This window comes from Macaca nemestrina, chromosome 14 (assembly GCF_043159975.1).
Source record: "Macaca nemestrina isolate mMacNem1 chromosome 14, mMacNem.hap1, whole genome shotgun sequence".
Classification (NCBI taxonomy): Eukaryota; Metazoa; Chordata; class Mammalia; order Primates; family Cercopithecidae; genus Macaca; species Macaca nemestrina.
The window spans coordinates 57,140,865-57,162,862 of NC_092138.1; the positions used below are offsets into that span (position 1 = coordinate 57,140,865).

Sequence of the window (21,998 nt, forward strand, 5' to 3'; positions counted from 1 at the left end):
TTCCCTTTATGATTTTACAGATTTTCACTTTTTCCCCTCTTCCTGAAGGATTCAAGTTAGTCCAACCAGGAATCCCTACTCTTCAATTTCTTAATCACCTTAGAGACCATACCCTGGACCATCTTCTATTCTCATACACCCACCTTGAGTTGCCCCAAGGACTGGGCACTCTGATTTCAAGACTCACAATCAGGGTTTTGATAAGAAGATAACATTTTGGTTTGATTTTAGTATACTTCCCTATCATGCCCAGATAGCTTTATTAGCCCTGGTAGTTGTTAGACTTCAGAAAACCAATATACACATGCCTGGCCTTCTCCTTGAACTGTCAATAATTAACCTTTCAGTACAGTGAAGAACATGAATGTCATATGTGTGATATACATTCTTTACTCTTGCACCTATGCAGACATCACTAATCAACCACAGCATGTTCTCTCTGAGCCCCATCTAAGAACATTATATGGCATAATATTTCAAGAGCACAAGGCCATGGCAGATGTTCTACACCTCCTGTGACATTGGCTCCAGTTTCCAGTAAATGGAAACTTCTGCCTTTGCTACTGTCCTCTGGGAAAAGAAAGAAAAGGAAAGAAAAGAGAAGAAAAGAAAAGAAAAGAAAGAGGGAGGGAGGGAGGGAAAGAAGGAAGGAAGGAGAGAAGGAAGGAAAGAAGGAGATAAAATACCCCACATCAACCTGCTTTCTTCCACCTCTTTAGATGTCATTTGTAAATGGAGCTGGGGTATTAGAAGGGAAAGCAGTAAATTTTTTCAAGTTAATCATAAAGGTATCTTCACAAGTACATCTGTACTTTAAATATGTACATATATGAAAAAGTGGGCCTAAATTTTTCAACTTGAAAAGAAATTCTTTATCCCAATTTAATCTTTATCATTTCTAGAAAACAGGGAATTATAGCCACTACTTTCATCTTACTTGTTTTTAAGTTATTTTGTTTTTAGAGAGAGGGAAGGTTATAATTTCATCAAATGCAGCTTAAAAAACTCTGTAGCTTTGTAGTAGGCAAGTCTGGATTCTAAACCTGGATCAACCACTTAATATGAGGGTGACTGTGAAAGAAGAAATTTATCTCAGTTTCCTCATTTGAAAATAGGGATAATAATAATGATGGTTAACCAGGACTGCTGTGAGGATTAGAAAAAAAATATAATAAAAGACCTAGCATATTGCTTGGCCCAGAATAAGTAATAAATGCTAGTTAATATAATTATTACTGTATTTTAAGCTTTGGAATTGCCACCTTATTTAAAAAATGGAATGTGTTGCTCCTAGTTGGTATTCAAATTGTGATCAACTGATATTCTAATGGATGGAAAAAATTATTTCTTTTCTGAGATCACTGGAACTATGACATGATCAATAGCTTCTCTCAAGTTTTTCTTCAGCTGGAAAATAAATGTACAAAGGTACTGAAGGTAAAATTCTCCTATGTAATCAAGCAGTAAAAGCTGTAACAAATTAGAGGTTTTTCCTTTTTATATCACTTTGAAAAGGGAAATTATGCTAAAATTTTTTCAGCATTTAATTCTCTACCAAGAACACACTAAGCACTTTATGTGCATTACGTCACTTAATTTTCATAACCTTACAAAGCAGGTGTTCTTATTTTTCCCACATCACTTTCTAGATGGGGAGATAGTCTCAGAGAAGTTCAAGGTTTGCCAAGCTTTCACAGGGAGAGCTTACATAAGGAGAGGAGCAGATTTAAATCAGAACTGAAGATGAGCTCTGAGACTTTACACTATTTCTGGAAAACAGAAACAAAGCCAGCAGTCATCCCATGTGCCTTGACAGCTACTGCCCACAGGTAGTTTCTAGGGACTCTGGTACCTCATTGACACATTTGCTCACATTTCTCTTCAAAAACATGGGAAGACAAATGCCCTTGGCTGCAGGCTTTTCCTTCTCCACTTTGAGATGCCAAATATGAATGGCTTATCTGAGGGCCATAATAGGTAAGTCCCCAATATTTAACCACTTCTTTTCTTCCTGGTAACTGTAGTAGAATTCCCTGGCTGGGCCAAGCAATCAAGGAGATATTGAAAAAAGTGATCCACAAGTAATTCTCAGTGGTCCCCAGACACTGAGGCCCCATGGTGCTGTCACATCAGGCATTAGGGTGCCATCACTTCAGCTGCACCAGAGGATAAGCAGGAGCCTGCCATTGCTGGCAGATTGTCAAGGGATATGACCCAGGGGGTGGGCAACAAAATGAACACCTGACTCTTGGCTGGAGCTTCTCTCTTAATTCATTGCTGCTTTCCAGTCCTGATGACCTGGGCTGGATGATGTAGAAACACCAGAAGCCTATTGCTGCTTTTGAATAATGGCTATTTCTTTTCCTGAGAAAAAACTAACAATTCTGACTTGTGTCTCTGTGAAGGCAAATGTTTTCATCACCAAAGGCCTGAACTAAGGATCAGTTAGACACATCACTAAGGAGATATTCCCATAATAAAAGGACTCTTTGCCAAGTTTTCTTTAAATATTGAACTCTCAGAGAAATAAAAATACTAGCCAAGTGACAAAAAATTCAACTGCCTCCCAATTTTGGGGAATACATCTGTTTTTTTAATATGAACTATGTGGCATCCATCAATTCATTTATACTTGCACCATAGTAATAGTTTGCCATGTGTCTACTTCGTACCGAATGTTATGCTGGGTGCTGCATCCTGCAGCAGAAAGAAGATGGAACTGGCTTTGTGCAGGCCACTCGTGCTATGCCTGTGAAATGCCTTCTAAAGTGCTATTAGGAACTCCTTCCTGACTCTAGCTGTCAAGGCCAAGCAACGCCAATCTCATCCCATGAATGTCTACCTTTCCTTCCATTTGTTCCACAAGATTTAGCAAAAGATGACGGGAACATGGATGGTCAACTCCACAGCAAAATGCTTGAGATAATTATGGACTTTTGATCCTTAGTTCTTTCCCTTCTAACCTTGATTTACCTGATAAATCTATTATATCACACTGAGGCTATGATACTGAGGGAACTAATGTTTAAAGCTTACTGCTCTGGGCCGGGCGCGGTGGCTCAAGCCTGTAATCCCAGCACTTTGGGAGGCCGAGACGGGTGGATCACGAGGTCAGGAGATCGAGACCATCCTGGATAACACGGTGAAACCCCGTCTCTACTAAGAAATACAAAAAACTAGCCGGGCGAGGTGGCGGGTGCCTGTAGTCCCAGCTACTCGGGAGGCTGAGGCCGGAGAATGGCGTGAACCCGGGAGGCGGAGCTTGCAGTGAGCTGAGATCCGGCCACTGCACTCCAGCCTGGGCTACAGAGCGAGACTCCGTCTCAAAAAAAAAAAAAAAAAAAAAAAAAAAAGCTTACTGCTCTGTGTCCTAGCATTGTGTCGGGGTTTCACACGTAGCTTATTATTTTATATTCTTAACAATCCCATGAAGCAGGTACCTGTATATGCATTTTACAGATGAGAAGACAGGCTCAGAGAGACTAAAAATATGCTAGTAAAAGTTATCATCAGGATTCAAACTCAGGTCTAACAGAAACTAATACTTCTGTTCCTTTTAACTACTCCATCCCCTTCCCAAACTAGCTGTTCTTCCCAGAGCATCCCACTTATTAAGGGGAAAATATGATTATGTGAAAGAAAATAAGGATAGAATTATTCATTAGAATAGGAAATTAGCATGAAGTTTTTTTTAAGATATAACACCCAAAAGGTCCTGTCTGCAGAGACCTTTGCAGATAATACACGTCCTTATGCCTACAAAGGTTTGTTGAAGGAAAAGCTTGTGAATCACTTTCACACATGGGGGTGTAAGGCAGGCTAATAATTTGGCCTTCTGGCAAAATGACATTATATAAGTATCTGTAAACTCTCTATCTAGAGGGGAGGCAGAGCACTGGTGGGCAGGGCGGAAAGAAGCCCCCTGGTGTCAGGGCCCTGCCGATACACCCCTTAAAGCTTGGCACTTAGACAGCATATGCCTCTCCAAGCTCTACCGACCTCTACAGTACAGGCTTCGTTGACTAAGGAAGGATGCCATGGCTACAAATGACCAATGACCAGTGGAATAAAAGCAGCAGATGCCCCCATCCCCACCTCATCCCCATCCTATTATGGCCTTTGTTTATAATCTCTGGCTTCCACTGAATATCACATATCCCATTTCCCTTCCCAGCTGGTGCTGAGATGTAACAACGTGTCACCTGAGATACAGCCCATTAAAATTACATAGCACAGGTAACGGAGAATCCAGTGCAGGTCAGGACAGCAGGTAATTAGCCGTAACTTACAGAGCAGTCTTCAGGCGCTCTAAGGGCCTCCTGCCTTTACTCCCCTTCGTTTCTACTTCTTTGCATTCTGGAGGCCCTTTACAGAGGTATCTCCTGGGATTTGTTCAGCAGGGGTGGTTATTTAACACTGTTCTCATTAATTCAGCCACCAAGTCATTGCAGTATTGGGTTCACAAAGTTGTGGTGGGGAACTGTGACCATCATAAGAGACCATCAATTCTCCAGCAGCCAGTGGGGTGCAGGGAGTGGATTCAGCTGTCTCTGCATGTTTTCCAAAATAGACAACTGAATAAACTTGGGTAGCATCAGAATCTAGAGGAGGCAAGTTCTTAAAAGGAACAGAATCTTTGATTTCCTGCCAGTAAGGGCCCAGTATAGTTTGCATCAGGTGCAGGGCCCTGGCTGTTTTCAAGTCCCCTCCTGTGGTGGTTTTGTCTCAAGGCATTCCTTAGAGAGGATTTAACATGTATTACAACAGGCAGGGCAAGCCAAGAGTGATGTTGACTCTAGGGTAATAACACTACAGACATGAGATGTTGGAGTCATTGAGAGCATGGGTTTTGGAGTTGGGACACCTTGGGTCTGAAACTCAGTTCTGCCTGTGTGACCCTGGGCAAGTTACTTAATCCTTTTGAGTCTTAGTTTTCTCACCTGTGAAATGGAAATTATACTACCTGCCTTACAGGGTTATTTTACAGATTAAATGACATAATGCAGGTGTATTAGTCTGTTTTCATTTTGTTGATAAAGACATCCCCAAGAGTGGGCAACTTATAAAGAAAAAGAGGTTTAATGGACTCACTGGGGTGAGGAGGCTGGGGAGGCCTCACAATCATGTTGGAAAGCAAAAGGCACATCTTCCATGGCAGCAGACAAGGGAGAACGAGAACCAAGAGAAAGGGGTTTCCCTTGTAAAACCATCAGATCTTGTGAGACTTATTCACTACCCATGAGAACAGTATGGGGGAAACTGGCCCTGTGATTCAATTATCTCCCACTGGGTCCTTCCCACAATGCGTGGGAATTATGGGAGCTATAATTCAAGGTGAGATTTGGGGTGGGACACAGCCAAAACATGTCAGCAGATAAAGTGTTTAAGGTAGCAAGCATTCAGAAAATGGCAGCTTTATTGGTACGCCTTCTCAACTGGTAAATTCTTAGGAAGCCAGTTTACTAGATCCCACAGGTGAATTGTGTTTCCAGAGCCTTGGAAAAACTTGCCAGTGCATTAGGGTATTATGGGGGCTCCGTTATTGTAGTAAGTAGTCTGCAAACACTTTTCCCATCCTCTTGAAGGATCAAATCTAGGTAACCGGCCAGGCGCGGTGGCTCAAGCCCGTAATCCCAGCACTTTGGGAGGCCGAGATGGGCGGATCATGAGGTCAGGAGATCGAGACCATCCTGGCTAACACGGTGAAACCCCGTCTCTACTAAAAAATACAAAAAACTAGCCGGACGAGGTGGCGGGCGCCTGTAGTCCCAGCTACTCGGGAGGCTGAGGCAGGAGAATGGCGTAAAACCCGGGAGGGGGAGCTTGCAGTGAGCTGAGATCCGGCCACTGCACTCCAGCCTGGGCGATAGAGCGAGACTCCGTCTCAGAAAAAAAAAAAATCTAGGTAACCTTGCCCAACATTATTTTAATGAGTAGCTTATCCCAGCTATGACTAATAGGCTATATCCCCAATTCTCCTGGGGAGATGTGACTAATAGGCTATCTCCCCAGTTCTCCTGGGTAGGAACAGGTTGTTCCTACCTTCTGCTGAGGTTAGCTGGTTTGACACTGGACATGGGCAGGTTTACTATTCAGTCTCCTGGAAATCAAGTGAGAAGACACTTCCTAGTAGATGTCTCTCTAGAGTTAGATGCTCATCTGTGAAGCTGGGAGCCTAAAGAAATACTGGAATTTTCCAAAGACTCTGAGAGATGTCAACCTGAAGTATTTATAACCCTCATCACAGAGTGATTCAACAATGAAGACTGATGATTTTTTAAAATCTTGTTGAGTCTTTTAAAGCATATTTTATTTTCCTGAGGATACGGTTCAAAAATTGTCTAATAGTCTCCAAGAGTTAAAAGGAAATGTATACTGAGGGAGAGACAACTAACATGTATTTTTCAGCAACTCTTATGTCTCAGGCTCTGGGATGGGTGTTTTTATTCATACTGCCTCGTTTAATCCTTACAACAGTCCTGTGGAGGTCAGAATTATAACCCTTAGTTTACAAATGAATGGAAACTTAGAGGTAAAGTCACACAGCAGCTTCTAAGTGACAGAGCTAATTGATTAAACCCAAGTCTATCTACAAGTCCAGTACTAGTGCCGCCATACTGTAAATATATTTTGTTGATGCTTATTCTGTCTAGGCAGCATTATAAATATTTCTATCAAAATAAAAAACATGTGAGAGACATACAATAGAAAATAAAAACTTGGCTGGGAGCTGTTGCTTACGTCTGTAATCCCAGCACTTTGGGAGGTCAAGGCGGGCGGATCACCTGAGGTCAGGAGTTCGAGACCAGCCTGGCCAAGATGGCGAAACCCCATCTCTACTAAAAAAATATAAAAATCAACAGGGCATGATGGCAGGTGCCTGTAAGCCCAGCTACTCAGCGGGCTGAGACAGGAGAATCACTTGAACCTGGGAGGCGGAGGTTGCAGTGAGCCAAGATCGTGCCATTGCACTCCGGCCTGGGCAACAGAGCGAGACTCTGTCTCAAAAATTAAAAAAAAAAAAAAAAAAAAAAAACTTAAAATGTAAAGGTTAATCATAAACTCAACTCCCCAACATCCCATGTCTGAGAAGATTATCCCTATGGTTGACACGTTTTTATATTCTCAGATCCCTTGCCACAGCATGTGAGGGAGGATGAGACTCAGCTGTAGTCTCATGGGAAAGGTTGCCAAAGGGATGCAACTATTTCCATAATGCACTTGACCACTGAACAGACTACTCATTTTAGAAATATGTACAGAGTCAATTTAGAGCAAATAGACATTCTGGGCATTATGTAAACTGCTTGAGAACAGAGGCTCTGCCTACTTTGCTCTCTCTTGGAACCTAAAATAGGTGCTCAGCAAACACTCATTGAAAGAATAAATTAATAAAAAATGGCATTACCAGGGAGTTATGGGCCAGCAGAGGGTTTTCATGAGGCTAAGTCATCTGCTGCCCAGTCTTAGAATGGAACACAGGAATATTTACGGTACCTGGACACAGCCCTCAGGCATTTTAGTGATAATTAAAAAATAATAATAGTCAGAAAAAGAATCCTTTATCTAGAAGTTCTAGCCAAAAAAGCAAAAACAAAACAGGTCTTATGAAATTTTCTCCATCCTAAACAACCTCGTAAAACCATTCATTGAAAAGCTTTTATCGTGTGAAAGGGAATCTGTGAAATAATAATACATGCTATGAATGGTAGCATAGGACAAACGCATAGATTTCTGGCCAGATACTCATGAGCTCAAACCCTGACTCCTAAACATGTATTAGCTGTACAACCTAGGGAAAGCCCTTCAGCTTGTTTAAATGTCAGCATCTTCACTGGTAAAATGGAATATTAACTTCATTTTTACTTTACTGGGTTGTAAGAATTAAGAAACATTAACAGTAGCAGGCACAGAGCCTGGTATTTAGGAGGCTCAATAGATGTGAATTCCCTCCCTCAGTTCCCTCCCTTGCTTTTTCCTTGTTCTTTCCTGCCCTGACACCCACTTATTCTAAAACCCCAGAGGTAAGTGACATCGTGTAATTGTTTTATACATGTTCTTATTCCTTCTTTTCAAAGACTTTTTAAAAAGCCATGAGTTGGAGGACCTCTAAGTTTGCTACTGGCTTTTTTCTATCAGGTCTAAAATATTAAATCCTATTATAAAACAGAAAAACAGGGAAGCTGGGGGCTGGACCATAAAAATTACTGTAATTAGTCAGGCAACATAATTTTTTAAGTCATGGCTTTCTATTTTACTGTCTTGGTTGTGATCTCTAAAAATGGTTAAAGAAATATAATTGAAAAGGAGGTGGCCCTTGCTTCAGAAGTTACTGCTGTTTTAAGGGCTTTCACAGGGACATCTGTTGGATTTTTAACAAAAGAAGCCAGAAAGTTTCAAGAGAGAGTAAGGGAAACTATGGTTTACAAGGTATCCACATCTGTTTGGTATTCTGCCATCTGAGAAAGTTCGACTTCTGAAATAGCACGGGTCGCCTAGTTAAGCTTGAATCTAGGAACAGATGAAAGCTTTCTTTCCTCAGTGTTTCAATGGTAGAGATCAACAGCGTTTATATCCTTTAATATCTAACTAAGGATGAAGCTTTCACATCTGTCAGTATTTTCCGGTTCTATTTCCTTGGATCACAGTGGGGAGGAGATGAAGTTTGAACCCCTCCCAATTCCCAAGCAGAAACACAGAAATATGCCCAGTATTCAAAGCTGTAATTCTAAGCAGAACTCTCCATTTCTCATTCACCCAGGGTCCTGTTTGCTTAGAATTCTTCTTTTGCTTTACCCTGACAGATATCTTTATTATTTCCATGATAATGACTCATGACAGCACGAAGATCAAAAAGAAGAAAAGTAGGCTGGAATCAGGGGGAGGAAAAAGAGGAGGAAATGGAGTGTAACAGAGAAAGTGGCTCCTAATAATAAGTTCTTCCAAAAGACCACAACAATAGCATCTGAGGGCAAATCACAGACGTGAGCAGGAGGTTGAAGACCCTCATAGTGAAGGTGGATGGTGAAGGTGTGTACTGACCCTAACATTTCACCTTGGAAAAGTTAAACAGAGAAAATGGAACCCTATGGAAGCAAGGTGCAGGAAATATCCAGGAATGAAAAAAAAAAAAGGATTCAGAAACATTTGTTTAACTTTGCTCTGATCACCAGAATCATACATGTGTTGGGCCTTTATAAAGATCATTTTTCCATCCATCCATCCATCCAATAACTTAAAAGTTACCAGGACTAGACTTAGTGGGGGATAGTCAGATGAATTAGACATATTGCATAATTTAAAGAGCTAGCATTCTAATGGATGAAAGCCTTCACAGAGGACATGGTATCTGAGCTGAACCTCAAAGGATACATGAGAATTCACGAGACAGAGAAGTGAGTGATTATGGAAGAAGAAAAAAACATGAATAAAACCAGAGTTGTAAGAAACAGACCATTTCTGGGGGAATGAAAAATTCTGAGTGGTTACAATAAATAGAGGATGCTTATTAAAAGTACAGGTTCATAAAGAACTCAAATAACTCAAATGTAAGAAAACAAATAACTCAATTTAAAAATGGGCAAAGGATCTGAGATATTTCTCAAAAGAAGACATACAAATGACTAACAGGTATATGAATGAATAAAGAAAATATGGTATATATATACAATGGAATACTATTCAGCCTTAAAAAATAAGTAAATCCTGTCATTTGTGACATAAATGAACCTGGAGAACATATGTTAAGTGAAATAAGCCTGGCATAGAATAACAAATACTGAATAGTTTCTCTTATATGTGGAATCTAAAAAAGTTGATCTCATAGAAGTAGAGAGTTAGAATGGTGACTACCAGAGGCTGGAGGTATTGAGAGGGCGTTGGGGAGATGTTGGTCAAAAAATACAAAACTTCAGTTAGATAGAAAGCGTAAACTCAAGAGATAAATTATACAATGTGGTGACTACAGTTTTCTTTTTTAAAAAGTGCAGGCTTTTAGGTCTCACCTAAGAGATTCTGATTTAGTTGTTAAGGGGGAAGAGAGGATCAAGGAATTTGCGTTTTGAACGGAAGGCCCAAATAATTCTGATATAAACAAAAGTTTGACAACTGCAATATATACAGCTTAACATTTTCCAAAAGATACTAACGGTCTTTCATTAATTAAAAAAAAAGGTACCAGTGTCAAATTAGGAACCACCACATATTACTCTTTTCTTGGAAATTCATAATGCACATTGGCATATTAAAAGTCCTATGGTAAAGAAATCAATTTCACTCAGCATTTCCCAAACTTATTTTTCCTTGGGGAAAGAAATCTTTAAGATCTCTCAAAATACAAGTATGCAATGGAAGATATTTGGGGTAGAGCTGAAACAGAGGATTCTGACCAGGTAAGCATGTTCCCTAAGCACACTGAATGACTAAGAAAATGTCTAGAAAAATAAAGCAAAGTCAATTACTCTGGGGGATATAGAGGCATCCATTAATTTCTTCCAAGCAAAGCCTAAAACCACCTCTGATGTCCTGTTTTCCAGCCAGACAGCCAGAAACTTTCTCTCTCTCAAGTAACACACCATGGCTTTGTACTATGATTTCTGGTCAGCAATTCTATGGGGTAGCCACAATTGCAGAGAGAACAGGAGTATGCAGAATTCAAAGCATACAGGTGCAGACACAAGGGAAAAGACAAAGAGGAGGTATCCTTGCCTACATTTATTTATCTTTATTGCTATTACATGTTCAGCACAGAGCATTGGCAGTTGCTAGTAAGGCTTTTGGAAAAGAAAAAATCCTTTCAGCTCCAAAAGTAGCCTATGACAGTCAATGAAAAGTGCAAAAGACATGAACCTAAGAAATTTCCACTACTCTGAGGTGCTTAATATTATGCCCAGGGGAGTTTTTGAAACCTGCCTTCTTCCTCCTATGCTGTGAACTGGGGTATTTGCCCTGCCATACAACGTACCTCCTTCCTGTTAAGAAGGAGTAGGAGAGAGAGAAGCATGAGAGAACTGGACAAGTCAAAGCAACACCAGGATCCTGACAAATTGGTTTGTGTGCTGAATATTTCAAGATGTACATACTGTATCAATCAATTTATACACTTTTTTTCTGGTATAAACTTAATTACTTCCATACACCTCCTTCTCAACTTTCTATATGCTATGTGGGGACACATCCTACCCCAATCTAGAGGTGATTTCAACAGTGTGTTTTTTGTACTCCAAACATCTCAGGCTTTTAAATCATACTTTCCAATAGCACAAGTATTTTTTCAATCATTCTACAAATATTTCCTGAGTGTCTACAAAGTTGCAGGGCATTATGCTAGGCACTAGAGCTACAACAGCACAAATAGGAGATTGTGGATTCCTATTGAGCCTACAGCATAAAACACTGAATTCTAAATTCAGTCTGAAAGTGCATGGAAAAATCTAATGACCAGCATCATAAAGACATGTAAGAGACAGAAAAGACTGACTGGTCCTTACTTTAGAAGTGTTTTAGCCCATAGCACAAGGCAAACAAAATAAATTGCATTTCAAGTGTCGAAGTGTATCCAGAAGTTATGCAAGGGTTAAAGTAAACAGCACAGCCTGGAATTAACAACCTAGGATTAGAAGAGGGAGGAGAATTCCAGGATCTCTTTTTCCCCAGAATTTGAACCCCAGTTTGTTTGATCCCCAAACAAATCTATGAATTTTCACACTGGGATTTCTTAATCCTGAGTTATAAATACCAGTAACTACATCAGAGTCCATGTAACTTTGGTTAATTAACCAAAAAATAATAATCTTATCAAGATAACTGAGTCTGACATCTAGTCCTAAGAAAGCCAACACAATCACATCTGACATTTCACCAAGTCAGTGTTCCCCAGCATGTGGTATGTGTACCACTGGAGTCCACAAAATAAATGTAAGTGGTCCATAAATTTTTTTTTTTTTTTCATTTCAACGAGGCTCTTATATATCACTCACTACAGGTACGTGAGTGATGGAATTAACGCATGGGTGCTACCTAGCATTCAAAGGCAGTCTGCAAATTTTCATAGTGAGGGTTGTGAGGGTGACAAAAAGCTGAGTGCTGGTAATGAACTTACCCACACATGTTGGAAATATTTCCTCGTTGTTGATCTGAACCTCAATCCAATCCATAAGAAGGTTCATGTACTGGGGGGCTGGCAGCGCTGTTGGCTTCTTATACTTGAGGTCATCCTGCCACCGATACTCATATTTGGGGCCCCCTGACATCACAGGGCAGGTCCGCTCGGTGCAGAACTCACAGATGGTGCCATAGATGAGGTTGATCCGATTGAAGAAGTCCACCACATGTACCGCCACCCAATCATTCTGGTCCTCCCCACTGGGTAGCTGCACAGCTGCCTTCAGGTCCACACCCGAGTTGAGGGATGCCTGAGCCCGTTTGTGCAGCTCAAACCTCTGTGTGCCAGGTTCAAATTTCCTCTTGGGTCGGAAGGTCTTGTCCTTGTTGAATACCTGCTTCAGGGCTATGGACATGGTCTTCTCTTTCGCTTCCTTTCTTTTGCAGGAAGCAAAAAGGCACCTGGAACTTTTTAAGGAGAGATCACAGCCCAACAGGGTTTTCCACTGCCAGCACTCAGGCCCCAGTCTTACAGCCTGTAGCTTTTAAGCTCTTTTAAACAGCCCCTTCCATCTTCCTCTTGAATGATTTCCAAGGGAACCTCATGTTCTTTCCTAAAGGTAGAAGAGAAAAGGGAACACATGAGTGCCCAGTTTGCCTTTAAAAAATGACAGTCTTCAACCTGATTTCTACCTTGCGTTCTTGGCTATGCCCACTCTCCATCCAGGTATATGGACATGGTGGTTAAGCCACTGCCCTGTGACTCTGTACTGTTGATGCAAACCATGCAAATAACTAAAGAAGAAAAGGCATCACACTTGTTTTGTTCATGGCTTTGTCAAATCTCTACTGGCTCTTCTTTGTGTGATCATAGGCTTAGTGGACCTTTCCAAGGTGTTAAGGATGAACATGTTGATCAATGGCCTGATCCTATCCCACATGTGCTAGTTTTTAGAGCCCCACCCCCCAACAGCCCCTATTAAGTAGGCATGGGGACACTTCCCCCATCCTTCTAGATACAGATGATGGAAGAGGCTAATAAGAATGTCTCTCCTAGGAATTTGGAAAAAGGACTCAGTCTTGGTTGGGCATTAGTGATGTGGCATTGGGTGAGAAGTGGTGAAAACTGGTAGAATCTTGTTCGGACTGTGTGTAGTGCAGTTGAGAAAGCTGCTCTACAGAGCCACGGAGGAAGAGGAGAAAAAGAAGGAGGTGGAGAAAGTGGCTGCCGATACACAGAGAAACAGAGACAAGAGCCTAAGCGAACACAGGGAGAGGAAGACAAGAGAAAAAGAGAGACAGTGAGAAGAACTAATCCTGATAATCTTCTAGAAACTGGTTCCAATTCTTTTTGAAGCCTAGCTGTGCTTCATGCCTTTTGCGATCCATTCACTTTTCCTGAATTAGTCAAAGCCCTTATTTTATTTCAGCTGACTTGAGTTGGTTCTGTTTCTTGCCAAACATTCCGAACTATGCCAGTATTTGTCACCTTCCAATGTGCCATCCTTATACCCTTCATCTCACATCTTAGACAGCACTTTGAGGCAGAACTGTCCAATAGAGCTTTCTGTTTCCATGACAATGCAAATGTTCTATATCTATGGTGTCCAATACAGTACCCACTAGACACATGTGGCTATTGAGCATTTGAAATGTGGCTAATGTGACTAAGGAACAGAATTCTATATTTTATTTAATTTTAATGAATTTAAACTTGAACAGGCGCTCACAGCTACCACACTGGATGGCACAGCTCTGACATCTTCAACACTCTCTTCGCCACTAACTTGTTCATCCTCACAAAAATCTGGTGAGGTTTATAGTTTTATAATAGGTCTAATAGATTTATAGTGGGTATCATTCTTCCTGGGTCTCCAAGAGATACAATTACTTGCCTAACAAGATCCCATAGCTAGGGGGGCGTGCTGTTAGATTGAAATTTAGTTTGTTGACTCCTAGCAAATGCTTTCTCTACATGGCCATATATTCCAAAAAGTAATGGACTTCAACTTGTCTTTCCTACTGATTTACAAACTTGTTTTACCCAGAGCTTCTATCCACATATTCCCCAAAGACTGCTGTATAGATTGGTTGGAGGTGAAGGCTATGTTCTGTGGCCTTGAAAAAGAGAGGAGATAACTGATCCACTCACAGGTCAAGCCCCAACAAAATGAGCCAACAGCTGTGGCCAGATTCAGAAGAGCCCAACACGGAATGTGTTAAAATGGGCTTGGAGCACGATCCCACTAAGTGCTTTCTCCCTGCCTGTAAGGGGTTCTGCCATTCCACACTCAAACAGGGCTTGATGATACTTTCAACCTTAAATTATTGAGGCCAATATACCTAAGACATCCTGATTCCCCCTTATGAACTCTGCCCTTGGCTCAGAATTGCTAGCGAGGCAGCCAAATGCCCTGCCTCCCACCCCTAGTCCCAAGGCCTCTGGCTCTGTGCCTGCTCACTTCCTCCCTTTTAATCCCACCCTCTTCCTAATAGGTTTTCACTGAAATGCCATATCCGCAAGGTGGTATTTTTTTCCTATTCACAGGACATTGACCATTGACCCATCCCCCACCAAAGAGATCCATGTGGAAAAGCAGGTCACATGAAATTTTCTGCCTGAGAGAGTCTGTGAAATCACACTTCTGGGTACCCTGGAATAGGACCTATAAGGATATCAACACATAAACTCTGCAAAGTCTAGGGAAAGAATGGAGTGATCTCTGTTCCTGAAGAATACCTTCCTAAAGGCTTCGCTTGCCTGAAAACAGGCTTAAGAAACCTGAGGATTTTAGAAGGAAATTTCCAAAATAAAAGAATGAGCTAGAGGTTGGAAACACAGAGAAAGGATGGTGAGGACTTGTTTTTTAAAAAATAGACAATAATCCTTCTATGTCTCAAATGCTTAATTGCTGACAGTAAAATGGTAACCACTGAACAGTTGCCCCCTGAAGTCTTGAACAAATAAAACTTGCTCTTCTGTTTTTCTGATAATGAAGGTACCATCAATGCCCACAGTCCTCAGAGCAACTTCCTTTCACCGCCACACATACCCTTGGTGCCACTAATCCTTCTGTTTTCTCTCAGCCAGGAATGTCTACCTGCATGGAAAACATTGTGGAAACCTTCCTCCGTACCTGTGCCAGGCTCTTGTGGATGCCATCAACAAGCCCCTCTGATACCTCTGATGGGAGCATGCGAATAACACCAAATAATCACAGCAAATCCTCCTCATCATAAAGCCTCGCATGGACTAGCACTCGCAAATATTTAAATAAATATTAAAACGCTGTTAGAAATTTGGGAATTTTTTCTTCCAAAGATACTCACAGAACCAATATGAAGATATGTCTTTTTTTTTTTTTTTTTTTTTTTTGAGACAGGAAGATCCCTGGAACCTGGGAGGTCGAGGCTGCAGTGAGCCATGACCATGCCACTGCACTGTTGCCTAAGCTGGAGTGCAGTGGCATGATCATGGCTCACCGCAGCCTCGACCTCTCAGGTTCAAGTGATCTTCCTGTCTCAGTCTCCTGAATAGCTGGGACTGTAGGCACATGCCACAATGCCAGGCTAAGTATTTTATCTTGTATTTTGTACAGGCAGGGTCTCACTTTGTTGCCTAGGCTGGTCTTGAACTCCTGTCCTCAGGCAATCCTCCTGCTTTGACCTGATAACAGTCTCTTGAATTGGAAGGACACTGATCCAAAACTTCAAACAGCTTTAAAGTCACTCTCTTTTTTTGCCACAACTTAACAGGCTTACCTGAGAAAGAAGGAATCTTTGGAGGATTCTTTCTCATCCAAGTCCCTTAATGCTGCATATTGACCACCATTTATGAAATCCTACTATGCACCAGATCCTTTATGTATATTGTTAACATTTCTAATCCTCACCACACCTTGTATGGTGGAAGTTTTTATGACCATTTTATATATTTAAAAAATTGAGGTTCAACTAGATAAAATAATTTGCCAGAAATCACAAAGTTGGTGGATGGTAAGGCTAAATGTTAAACCCTTAACTGTTTGGCACTGAAACATAAATGATTTGTTTCTCACTAAAGCAGTTTTAAAGTTTTATGAATATTTTTATGTTTTCAAAGCTCTAGCACATGTATGTTTCAAAGATCCTCACAAGACTAGAAAGGAAACTAGAACAGGTGGTATTATCTCCATTTTACAGACAAGGAAACAGAAACTCAGATGTCCTAGTGCTTGATCCAAATTTGTAAATGATTCTGACATGGTCAGACATGAGGATGTCTCTTTGGGTGAAACTTTTGAACCTAAAATGAAGTTTTCTTAAGAAGAAATAGGTTGATCAGGTAGGCCCCCCATGTTTAAAGATAATGGCAATCCAGGATGGATAATAACAAGATTTACCATGCCGCTGAATGACTGAACAAAGAGGCACCCATCTGTGTCTTTTCCTGAGTGTCAGATGCCATATTGGCACAGGAACCCGAGAGTTTTGAAATTAAAAAGGGAACTTTAAATGCACCTAGACTTACTTTCCCAGCCCAAAGCTCCCTTGGGACCCCTGCCTATAATTTATGCTGTGGGCTAATTGAACAGAGCAGTGCTCAGCCAATGTGAACTTGGGGAGCTCATTAAAATGCAGGTTCTGATTAGACTGGTCTAACAATCTCCCACGTGGTGCTGAATCTACTGGTCCATGGATGGCACTCAAAGCATCAAGGCCTGATCTAACTAAGGGAGCCTGTTAAAAATGTAGATGCTTAGGCTTCACCCCAAACCTGGCAGATCTAAGTGTGCATTTTAACAAAATCTCAAAAGTATATGATCTGAGAAGTGCTGGGTTGGAGGGCTGCCTGGCTGGCTGAGTAAAGGAATGAATAAACAAACTTCCATTTATTGTTTTGTCGACAGATTGTTTCATAAACAGTCTTCAGTTGAGTGTGGGTGTGTTTGAGGAAAAAAAAAAAAGAGAGATACTGTTTTGAATACAATCGCCTTGACAGATGGTGACAACCACCAGGTCTTTTGTTCTGGACTGACTTGTATAGCCCAGCACCCAGCACCTAGGAGGTCTCCAGTGAATACCTTTTCGTAAATGCCAGGTGGAGGGCAGCTGCTGCTATTGCAGCCTCATGCAGAAAGGCTTCTTTGACTGAATAAACTGTAGCACTAGCAACAACACAGTGGTTATTTTCTGTCCTGTTTCAGACTCCAGAAAAAAAAAAAGTTATAAAGTTTGCATTCCAGGTAGAAACTGAAAGTAAATTCTATATTATGAACTGCACCCATGACAATGCTGGTTCTTAATAAATATTTGAAGTCAATGGTTCATTTGATCAATAAACATTTACTATAAGCTTTTCATGTGTCAGACACAGGGCTAGGCACTAAGGACACAGAGTTCATAAAAATGTGGTCCCTGTCTATGAAGAATTCACAATTTGGTATGTAGTTTTGAGGTTATTGACTTTTGCTTTTAATACTATAAAGTTCAATGCACCAACATGCATACTGATGTGATTCCTTCAGAGTATTACTCAGATCAGGAGTGAAAAAGGACAATAAAGAGTGAGGTCTTTGGAAAGAGAAAAACAGAAATCTAAATAAATAGCACAAAATTGACAGAAGTTCCATGTGCTCTGCATATTTTCTGCCTAAGAGATCAATTACAACGATAAAACATGTGCACTATAAAAACATACAGAGAGAATTCGGCTGGGCTGCAAGGGAATGTTGACAAGGTAGCTAAGCAACACTGGCAAGGAAAGTTCTAATTTTTCTTTTCCTATTGATGTCTTTTGCCTCATTAGTTGAGAAATCAGAGTCCTTTCCAGGGATAAGGAAGAAATAAAACAACTCTCCCAGTCACTCCTGAGAGATCCATCTTCTCTAGCCAGGCCCACCTCTAAGAGACCTTGGTGGTACAGAAGGGTGAGGGGGTTAGGAAAGGAGAGGGACCAAAGGTGACACCAGTTGCAGGAAAAGCAGTTCAATATCTTATCTGTGGGGTGGAGGACTCCCTTTGGCAGGATCAGCTGGCAGGATGATTCATTTCCTATAGGAAGGCCATAAGAGAAATGCCCCAGAAACACCCCACATGAAGGAAGTTTAGTGTCATCTTCATTGCCCGGCACAGAGCTGACTTAACTGAATGTTTGCTGAATGAATGAGTAAACGACAGTGAATGATGAACATTTTATATCACAGTGAAACCACAAAAGAGGAACCAAAGTGGATCTCCTGTCTTCAGTTATTTGGGGACTCTATGTCAACCTGTAAGCTCACTGCCAACTCACTGAGGCTGCTGGGATACCCTGAAGTAACATGTCTGCCTCCTGAAAGGACAAGCCTTCAGCCCAACTCTTCTTTCAAATGAGCTGCTCCATTCCTCTGTGTTATCTGAAATTCCACCTCTTCGGAATCAAAGAATGACTAGTCTGATTTCTCATTTTTCCCACTATATTGTTCTCTTTATAGCTGGAATAGTCCTTGGAATCGTCCTCTACTTCCCAAATATTGAATTAAAGTAGATTGGGCTTTTATTTTAGAGGGGCGTCTGTATGTGTGTATCATAAAATGAACATCATCTGAGCTTTCTAGGCTCCAATAAAAGATGTGCCTAAGATGAAATTCCATCAACCCTTATGCACTGTTTACCCCTGCCTACTTAGGAGGTGCCATCTTTGCCCACAAGATAACCCCAGAATGGAAGAGATTCCTACCTGAGAAGAGCTTTTCAATTTTTTTCCCCAATGAATTCAACTCCTCAACTTTGAGCTGTCATATCACTGCGTTTTGTTACATTAGTTAGGAGAAACATTGCTGCCTCATTTTAATTTTCAAAGATATGCATGGTTTCAGAGCTTAGAATGCTCATGTTATTTCTGAACACAAACGAAGTCAGTACAAATAGGTGTAACCCTACAGAAGTCTGTCACAGGACTATTACTCCTCCTAATCTTCTAGCTCTTCAATGGTCGTTTGAATTGCATTCTTGCTGTTTCATAGGCTCATTCTTTTGGTCATCAGTGCAGACATTCTAGTATCAAATGTATAAGTTAAAATTCCAAAAGTGAAAGCATTACCTGCAACCTTACAAACTGCAGCAGCAGCAACAGCTACAACAGATCAACGCACAGGTGTTTTCAGCAAAAAGCTATAATGATTCGCCATCATTCAGAAGAGGAAAGTTAGTGGTGAGAAAGAATGGAAAGAGTAAAAGAAAAGAGTGGGATTTGTCTGGTATGGTTTGAAACACTACCTACTGACGGTCCATGGAAGAAAAGACAGAATTTTAAAAAATGTTTTATGAAATAAAGAGAATAATGTTCCTTCTGGACACCGGTACCAACAAGCTTGGATTCCCAACAATGACAAAGATGAAGACTCTTTGGTCAAAACTTGGGCAGGGTTGATCCAATCTTACTGCAGTTTTAAAAATAAAAAGTAAAGTAAAATTATTACAGGATAAAAGCTCAATTGACCCATTTAATCTTATAAAGATTATAAATCTTATAATGACATCCTACTGATTACACTGATTTTTTAAGAAGAAAGAGAAACTTCTCCAAATCAGTGAGAGACTTGGTATATTATTTCTAGATATTTAGACTAGCTAGAAAATATTCATTTTTGTGGCTTAAAGAAAGACATATGATTTGAAAAAAACAATATCTAAGTCAGGTGAGGGTAGAAGAATGGGGAATGTGGCGAGAACTACAGATAAAGCTTAAATTATAGCTGAAACAAAAAATTAAGGCAGGTCAAAAATGTTAAGTATTTTTACTTTTTAAAGCATAGGTGTATATCAGCTGATATGATGTCACTCTGAACCTTCAATGGATACTGAGATAAGTACTTTTACTTTTTAAAGCATGGGTGTATATCAGCTGATATGGTATCACTCTGAACCTTCAATGGATACTGGGATAAAGGTTACTGCCAATTACCCTTTCTTTTTCTTTGAAATAGGGTATGTCAATCCTTTCTTGGAAAAATCTTACTTTAAAGGAAAAAGGTTCTATTTCAAGGAAGTTGGATCCTGTAACTGTCAACAGACTTGTTTACTCTCAGCCACTAAGTGAATTTGAGTCTCAAAGTCTGAAAAATTTTTAGCCCTAGCACCATGAGAACTTTTGTATGACATCTAGAACCACTGCAAAAGATCTTTGCAGGAAGGCGGAGAACACAAAATGGGCTAGAAGACTGGAAATTAGAAAATACAGTTCCAATTTTCAAAAGATTGTAAGTTTAAGTTTGACAGGGGATAGATAAAATTAACACCAAAAGCAGGCAAGATTTAGAGACACTAAAGCCCAGTGGCTAACAGCACACAGCTTTTGTAGGGTTGCTGCAAGAATTCAAACAGTTTATGTAAAACATTTAGCATTAGCATGTACTGAATATAGTGGTTGCTGCTATCATCATGTTCATCATTTGAATCACATTATGATGCAAGTTTTACTAGAGAGTCAGACTCTAGAGAGACCAATCACCTAGAATCTATCTTAGGATGCCTAAAATTCTAATTATATAATATTAACAATGGCATTTATTAAAGACTTCCTGTTTATTTTAGTTTTCACAACCTTATGAATAGGCATTATTATTATCCCTAATTTACACTTAAGGAAACTGAGAGACAGTGAGATTGAAGCTGTATCCTGATCACAGAACCAGTAAGTAGCCAAGCTGACTGCAAATCTCTTACCACCTACTTAAAATTGCCTATTTAGACAGTTGGGTAGTTAAAGAAAAAAAAAAAAAAATAGAGGAAGTTCTGGGATACACCTAAGGGGGTCAGGGAGGAAATGGGAGAAACAGAGACCTAGCCCTATGTACACTGTCATGTGCCACTCCAGAAGAGATCTATTTCTGGAAACTTTGTGGTCTAGTTTCAAAAGACCTGGATTCAAATCCCGACAATGACTTTAGCTGGCTATGTCTTTGAACAGACACTTTTTATGAATATCAATTTTGTCTTCTTTAAAGATGACGGTGCTGGGCACAGTGACTCACGTCTGTAATCCTAACACTTTGGGAAGCTGAGCCAGGCTAATTGCTGGAGCCCAGGAGTTCGAGACCAGCCTGGGCAACATGGCAAAACTCATCTCTACAAAAAATACACAAATTAGCCCAGCGGGACATGCCTGTAGTCCCGGCTACTTGGAAGGCTGAGGTGGGAGGATCACCTGAGCTTGGGGAAGTCAAGATTGCAGTGAGCCATGATTGCACCACTGTGCTCCAACCTGGGCAACAGAGTGAGACCCTGTCTCAAACAAAAACAAAAACAAAAACAAAAACAAAAAAAGAAAAAAAGAAAAAAATAATAAGGATAATGGTGCTTACCTTTATTGTAAGGTTACTGTGAAAATTAAAAGATATAATGCCAGTGAGCGCACTTCACAAATGGAAAACAATTATATGGTTATTGACATAGTGACTGATAAAAGAAACTATAACTTTTGACTTAACATCAAGAAATGATGTGAGAAATAGAAAATGATTCAGTTCAATGCAAATGTGTGTTTATGAATAAGAAATAGGCAGGAGGTGGTAGGGGTGGGGGGCATGGTGGCAATGGAGGACCTGCACAGCAGGAAAGAAAGAAATGAGATGTTTCATTCTTGCTTAATTTGGGTGGACTTCTAATTCTCAGGCAAAAAGAAATAGTATTAACCCCAGTGATTTGATAATGAGTTAACAATATTCCCCAACATTTATAACACACTTACCCTAATATTTTGAGGGAGTTCCAGTATTTTTTTTTTTTGAGACGGAGTCTCGCTCTGTCACCTAGGCTGGAGTGCAGTGGCGCAATCTCAGCTCACTGCAAGCTCTGCCTCCTGGGTTCACGCCATTCTCCTGCCTCAGCCTCCCGAGTAGCTGGGACTACAGGCGCCTGCCACCACGTCTGGC

At 40.6% G+C, this 21,998-nt stretch overlaps 1 protein-coding gene and 1 long non-coding RNA gene across 5 annotated transcripts in view; one reads left to right on the top strand and one right to left on the bottom strand.

The window, feature by feature from the left end:
- The window catches only part of LOC105493867 (MOB kinase activator 3B), a 206,112-nt gene that overhangs the window by 116,656 nt on the left and 67,458 nt on the right, over nucleotides 1-21,998 (bottom strand). For 3 of the 4 annotated variants that reach the window (XM_011761820.3, XM_024796573.2, XM_071077885.1), the window contains exon 2: nucleotides 12,101-12,716. In XM_011761820.3, coding sequence (XP_011760122.1) covers nucleotides 12,101-12,518 — 418 coding nt within the window. In that variant the 5' untranslated portion in view covers nucleotides 12,519-12,716. Of the gene's footprint in view, nucleotides 1-12,100; nucleotides 12,717-21,998 lie in introns of those variants that run through there. The other variant, XM_071077884.1, reaches the window with a different exon arrangement.
- LOC139358149 (uncharacterized) lies at nucleotides 13,774-15,394 on the top strand. Its single transcript, XR_011612664.1, has 2 exons — nucleotides 13,774-13,912; nucleotides 15,190-15,394. It is a non-coding gene; the product is annotated as an uncharacterized lncRNA (long non-coding RNA).